General features: G+C 30.2%; 1 protein-coding gene across 10 annotated transcripts; it reads right to left on the reverse strand.

The window, feature by feature from the left end:
- Window positions 1–1,068: 1,068 nt before the first annotated feature.
- Window positions 1,069–4,242, reverse strand: LOC107947595 (uncharacterized). Of its 10 annotated transcripts, none has more exons than XM_041074475.1 (6): window positions 3,948–4,242; window positions 3,740–3,863; window positions 2,942–2,997; window positions 2,785–2,862; window positions 2,319–2,666; window positions 1,069–1,501 (listed from the first exon to the last, which is right to left on the reverse strand). In XM_041074475.1, exons 5-6 carry the CDS (start codon window positions 2,660–2,662, stop codon window positions 1,225–1,227), a joined length of 621 nt encoding a protein of 206 aa, XP_040930409.1. In that variant the 5' UTR covers window positions 2,663–2,666; window positions 2,785–2,862; window positions 2,942–2,997; window positions 3,740–3,863; window positions 3,948–4,242; the 3' UTR covers window positions 1,069–1,224. The 10 variants fall into 10 exon arrangements, with proteins under 10 accessions (XP_040930409.1, XP_016737692.2, XP_016737702.2 ...); XM_016882203.2 differs by having other exon boundaries at window positions 2,942–3,072; window positions 3,948–4,237; XM_016882213.2 differs by having other exon boundaries at window positions 2,942–3,068; window positions 3,948–4,202.
- Window positions 4,243–6,829: the final 2,587 nt, after the last annotated feature.

A 6,829-nucleotide genomic window follows, 5' to 3' on the forward strand; every position in this document is an offset into this window, starting at 1 on the left:
GGCTAGATCATATATATTTTATATATCATACCACAACAAAATACAAAATATTATAATGTCAAATTAAAATAACTTTACAGTTATAAAAGTTTAAACATAAACATTTTCTAACCTTCACTTTTTATGACATAATTTCATCTTAAATTTTACAATGATATGAAATTATCATAGGTAAGGTGAATATTTCAAAGTTGATGACAAGTAAGTAGTTTTACTCACATTCCGCAATAATCACATATCTTAATCAAAATCAAAATTAAACCAATCAATTCTATTAAAGATGAAAATATATTTATCTCCACATAAAAAACCCAATAACTAAATGCGTGAAGGGCTTTATAAACTTTTACGACACGTTTGGTTGGGAGGAATGGAATAGAGCTGTAATGTAATAGAGTTATAATAGAATGAAGCTATAATCAATAATTCAATTGTTTGGTTAAATGGAATGGAATAGAGCAATAATAATATTCTTGTGTTTGGTTGAATGGAATAGATGTTGTAATGGCATAAGGAAAAAGACTTAAATGACCAAAATACTCTTAGTAAAATTTTTTTGATAGATGATTATTATTTTTAAATTTTAATAAAATTATTATTAAATATAATTTAATAAAAATAAAAATAAATAATTTAATCATATTTTAACGTAATTATTATTAAATATAATTTAATAAAATAATATATAATTTAATAACATTCTTAATATTATTATTAAAATATGGATTAATAAAAATCATAGTATATAATATTTAAAAATAATATATAACTACTTTATTATTTTTAAACATGTATTTAATGTGCTAAATGTTCCATTATCCATTTATTTTTTCCTTGCACTATTTTTCTTCCTTTAATAAATTTCTTTTATCTTTTATATAATAAAAATCAAATTTATATAATCTTCAATTGAATTAATTAGAAGATCCATCTACAACCATGGCTGAATCAACAGACTATCATCTTTATAAACATATCATTTATATTTTTATATAGTTAAATTAAAACACTTGTTCCTTATCAAACTGTAAAGAGAGTTACTCCAAACTAAGGTGCTATACTGTAAAAAAGCATCAGAATAGCACATAAAATATATATTTCAAAGTTTCATCTCAAATTGGATTATCCTACACATTCATGCAACCAAGCATTGCAAACGACACACATTCTACATTCTGATCAACTATAGGTTGTAAGAATACTCAGTAGCGGTACTTTGTCGAGTTATGTAACAGGGCTTCTATCAGCTGGCTCAAGCTCAAAGTCCTTTTCTGTAACAGGGCTTCTATCAGCTGGCTCAAGCTCAAAGTCCTTTTCTGTAACAGGGCTTCTATCAGTTGGCTCAAGCTCATCATCAACGTCATCTTTAACGAGAAGAGGAGATTTGTGATCCATGCTTTCAACAGATTCCTCATGGGAATGGGTATCACTTAACTTGTCCCGTTTACCTCGACTAGGTGTCATGTGAGGGGATCTCTCACGTGCTCTTCCCTGCCTATGCCTGCATGAAGAAGAGAGTTAGGGCACTTATCCATGCATATGTAGCATGACCACCTAACTAACAAACTAAGACTTAAACCTAATGGAAACCATAAAACTAAACAAAGACAATGAAGAAATCCTTGCTCAAAGTCAAATGCAGCCTTTCACACCAGCTTCTATCTTTCACTTCAAAATTATGAGATTGATTATGACGGCATGGAATTCATCTATGTAATCGGCTCATTAGCAAACAAGAAAGAGTCAATGATAACATCAACATAGATAATTTCTCATCACAGCAAAACATTCTAGAGAGTAACGCGTCTGCTTAAAGAAAACCAACTATGATGAAAACTGCACAATGACATCAGTTTACATAGGACAATTTTGATTGCACAATGACATCAGTTTACGTTATGGCCATCTTGATTCCCATTTATTTTCCTTTTCCCTTCAGATAAATAAAAACTAACACATCATCATTTTTGATAACTCCCAACATCCATCAAGTTCATTCATAGCTTCTCAGGGCATGAGAAAGCAGGTTTAGGCGTATTTCTTAACAATTAACATAGCAACTTATCCATTCCATTGTAATCAATAATCAGTTTATCCCAACTATATCTTGCTTATATTTTTCCACATAAATTATGCAAACAGAAAAGTAAAAAAATTAGAACAGAACCAGAACTAAGCAAATGTCAGGTCATGTTTGAAGCAGACAACATCATGCTACATGAAGCAGTGCAGAATCAGAAAAAACCAACACAATAGATTATATTAGATAATATTATTAAGCCAAATAAAATGACAATAAATTAATAAAAGATTAATACCTCTCATCACGAGGACTGCCAAAGTTTCCGTTATGATACATAGGACTCTGGCTCCTAAATCCAGGACCATATGGGCGTGATATTTCCCCACAGAAGGGCAAAATGCCATCATCTTCAGGCACATTAGTTTGAATAGAGTTCATAGTTCTTTCAACTAGTTCCCTCTTTCGGCTGCTATAAGCATCTGGAAAACCATTAACATATTCAGTATCTTCATGCGCAATATCAGCTTCAGATGCAAGATCTCCTCGAAGATCCTCCATTTGACCTTCCAAGATTAGCAGTATCAGCTGAAGTCTCTTGCCCAGTTGCTGCCGCCAATTCTGGAGGCAAATCTGGATCATAACCCTAGAAGAAACCAAGACAATTTTACCCTTATTAGCAATAGCAGAACAACAGAAATCATGGCGTTAATCCAAGTACTCAACAATCAAAGGGAAACAATTTTTTAGATATGCATAAGCACCTAATTTATCTGCTCTGTTTGCCCATTTTCATAAACACGAATTTTGCTTTGCATAGTTGTCTCCAAGCGACGTTGTTCCTAGAAGATTTCAACATTGAACGTTCCAAGATCTTAGTTCCGACAAGAACTAAATATAAAGAATCACTGTAGTAATTACCAGTTGTTTGCAATAATCTTTCCAGCTCTCCTCATTTAGACCAAAGTTAAAGAAGCCTGAAAGATCAACACCAGGATATTTCCACGGCTTTTATTCAAAATTGTCAATGTCAACATCAAATATTGTTCTAGCTTCACATAGGGAACAAAAAAATTGTCAGACAAAACAAGCAAAGAAGTTAAAGAGTTTGCAAACGATATTTGAAGAATGAAATACAACAATTTCTGGAAGAAGGCAAAATTATCCTGCAATAAGCAATTTATCTCCATATTCAGCTTCTACAAGCCAAATTTTTTTTTTTCATTCTACTATAAAAAGTGCAGTACACAACAGATGATTAGAACCTTGACATGTAAAAGAGATTGCTATAAACTTTCCATTCAATAACACATTTAAGAAAAATACCAACATTAGCATCATGTAACCAAACGCTAATTGTATTGTAAAAGAGATTGCTAAATCAGAATCTCTTTATAGCAAGTACGACAACATATACAAATAAAAAGCAAGGGCACATACACTGAAACCAAAATATCAATTATAATAAGAATCTCAAGCTGGAAATAACTTGACTTTTATGCCAATAAACCTAATTGAAAATTTTTGCGAAATCAAAATTTCCCCCTAAAGAGGAAAATTTCTTCCACAGGAATTTAGAATCAAAACTAAAATTTGAAAGATCAGAAGGTACTTCTCTAAATCCAATAAAAAAGAACAATCCAAAATCAGCATTAAGAAACCAGAAAGAAAATAGAGGAAGAAAAGTAATGGGAAATTGGAAAGATTAGAAAGAGGTACCCTTGGACATTCTTGAGGATTTGATTAAACCTGGAATCAAGGCTTTCTTTGTTACGCTGATCTTCTTCGCCATGGCTGCTGCTGTTGTTCTTTCAAACCCCTCTTCCTGCTCACTCCAAACGTTCTACACGGGTATATTGGGGGAATGGTGAGAGTAAAGAGAAAGTAAAAGAAGAGAAAGTTTATATAAAAAAGAGAAATTTCATACTCGCATAATCTTTAAAATTTGTTGAAAAAATCTCATATGGGAGTTGGGAGTTCAAAATGATGTGAGATGGGTAGAAAAGGAAAGAAAAATAATTTTGTATATTACTGAAAGCTTTGAATAACTATTCAGAGGAGGTGGCATTGAATAGCTATTCACAGGTTTTGAGGAATCAGGCTGTAATGGCTGTTCAAACTGTAATGGTTATTTAAAGGAATAGGTTTACAGCCAACCAAACCCCTGAAAAGTTTTATTGTATTGAATAAGGGGGAGAATGGCTAAGCCATTCATGTGAACCACGTAAAGCATCCGGATAGTAAATTATATAAATTTAATTTTTTAATAGAAATCAAATTAAATTTTAGAATAAGTTGATTAGTTTGGCTTACATTACCATGGATGAGAAGTAGTGATTATAAACCTTCTTTTGTAATAAAAAAAAGAGATCATCCCTAAACAAATATTAAAAAGTAAACTTGGAGAGTGAATTTTACTTCTCGATTTCATATAGGTAATGGTATCAAATCTTTCACCATCCTTAAGAACAAAAAGTAAAACAAGTTAATCAAAACAACGATAACGTATAATGAAAGAAGAATGAAAAATAATAATCAGATATGAAATATTAAATAAAAGAAACTTCTTGTAAAAAAAATTGTATTTTATCGTCAAAGATATTGAAAATCATGAAGAATAAATTTGATCGTCGACAAAAGGAACTATCACTTTGAGAAAGATCTTGCTGATAATGTGTTATAAAATAAAGAGAGTAAAGAACAAAGAAAATATGAGAAGTAATAGATAATGTATTTTATTGATCAATGGGATGATTACAATACTTCATCAAAGTCTCTATTTCTAGGCATAATAAGTATAAAAGAAGCAAAGATCTAATTCTAATAACTATTAAAATTTAAAGTAAATTAAAATTTTACCTTGATCATGATGAACATCCACTTAATAAGATATTCATAACATTTTTAAAATTTTTAATTAACTAAGAAAAAAATTGTTACTGTGAAAAATTATGAGGACAAAAAGGTAATTAACTAACTAAAAGCACTTTTGGCCTAGAAAAAAAGTTAAAAATTTCAACTTTTTCAATGGAAGAAAAAGGACTTGTTAAACGGGCTTTTTAAGTTGAACTGGAGTTTGTTCAGTAAATAATTTAAGGGAAAAACACTTTTTGGATGAAAGTTCTTTTGGAAGCACAAATAAACAAGCCCTTACAAGTTGTAAAAAGGTCTTCTTTTCCATGGCCAACCGTTATTTGGCCCACCATTTATTAATATCTTATTATTATTAGGGTAAAAGGTCAAAATTTTCTTTATGGAAAGGTAAATATATATATTTACTTAAGTTTGGTTTCCACATATAAATTAGCACATATGTCTTTTTTAAATATAATGATAAATTTAGCCCTTAACAGTTATATTTTTTTATTAATTTGACTCTTATTTTTTTAGTTAAATTCATTCCTCAGTCTTTTAAAAGGAGAAATTTGACCAATCTTTCAAAAAGAGTATTTGCTTTTTTTTAATGGAAATACATTAAAATTCTAAATTTTTAAACATGGTAGCTTACATGATAATCTATGTGTACTTTATGCTTTTTTTTTGAAATTTTTATGAAATATTTATAATTTTAATGAACTCTATGTATTTTGATTTTTGAATTTTTTTCATTTTATGAACATTTTTGAATTTTTATTTATTTATTGATGTGGAGTATATAACAAATGGTACCATGTTAGCATGATGTACACGTAGACTATCACATAGGTTGTCAAGCCAATATCATTAGAAGTTTAATGTTTTAATTAACATTTTTATAAAGGTTGAGGTTAAATTTAGTTCAAAAAAGAATAAAGACCAAATTAATAAAAAAATACAAATATTGAATGCTAAATTATGGACTAATCAAGTTTGGACATGCCACATCATTAATTGATGTACTAACCATAAAAACTATGTCTGTCTGAACCAAAATCATGAGAAATTGAAAAAAAAATTAAAAATTCTTAAAAAAAATTCAAGTATTTGTCTTACGTTACCTATGTCACCGCAACAGGACTCCTTGGAATAATTAGGACACTGTCAGATGTTAGACATGCGCCTGACTTAAAGAAAAACCTCATATTCTTAGAAATTTTGGATTCGAATGATTGTAGAATTAACATCGAGTCCAGCGACATTAAGGTATCTCGTGAGACTCTTGTTTTGATGAAAGGTAAAAAGATTGATAGTCTCTATGTTCTGGAGGGATCAATGGTGTTCGGTGAAACAGGCCGTCCATGTCTGTTAAGGAGTTGAAGTTGACTCATTTGAAGTGGAAACAACTTGGTCATTAAAGGGAAAAAGGTATGACCGTTTCGTATAAGATGTTCTCTTTTGGATGTAGGTTTTGAAAAGATAGGACACTGTGTTTATGGAAATCAGACTCGAGTCAGTTTTGATTTGACAATGCACAAGTCGAAGGTTAGAAGTCTTTCAACTTCTAAGCACAACTTCGTTTCAGTTAATATCCTGCATAGTTCGAGATAAGCTCGTGACGGGCTTTGACAAAGAAGTCATGAAAATACGAGTCAAGGTGGAGATTTGTGGAGTTATGCCTCGTATTTTTTAACTTTTCTTCTTCCAGTTAAATTTTGTTTTTAGTTTCTCACTTAAATTCTGATTAGTATGGGTTATTTTAATATTATTTGACTTACAAATTTAGCCTATAAATAGATCATTTTTTTACCTTCGAAAAATAACCAATTACACATTTAGGTATTAGATTTTACTAGCTTTCAAAAAATATTGTGTTTACGTTTTGAGGGTTTTTATTTCGAGTTTCTGGGCTTAGTTTTATCTCTGTCTTTTGTACTCTTTGTTTTTGCCGTT

This window comes from Gossypium hirsutum, chromosome A08, assembly GCF_007990345.1.
Source record: "Gossypium hirsutum isolate 1008001.06 chromosome A08, Gossypium_hirsutum_v2.1, whole genome shotgun sequence".
Taxonomy (NCBI): domain Eukaryota; kingdom Viridiplantae; phylum Streptophyta; class Magnoliopsida; order Malvales; family Malvaceae; genus Gossypium; species Gossypium hirsutum.

Bases quoted from the DNA above. Each gene is read 5' to 3' on its own strand.
- LOC107947595 (XM_041074475.1), bottom strand. From the start codon at position 2,662: ATGATCCAGATTTGCCTCCAGAATTGGCGGCAGCAACTGGGCAAGAGA. The intron at 1,502-2,318 runs GTATTAATCTTT...TTCTTCATGCAG, and splicing joins GGCAGTCCTCGTGATGAGAG to GCATAGGCAGGGAAGAGCAC.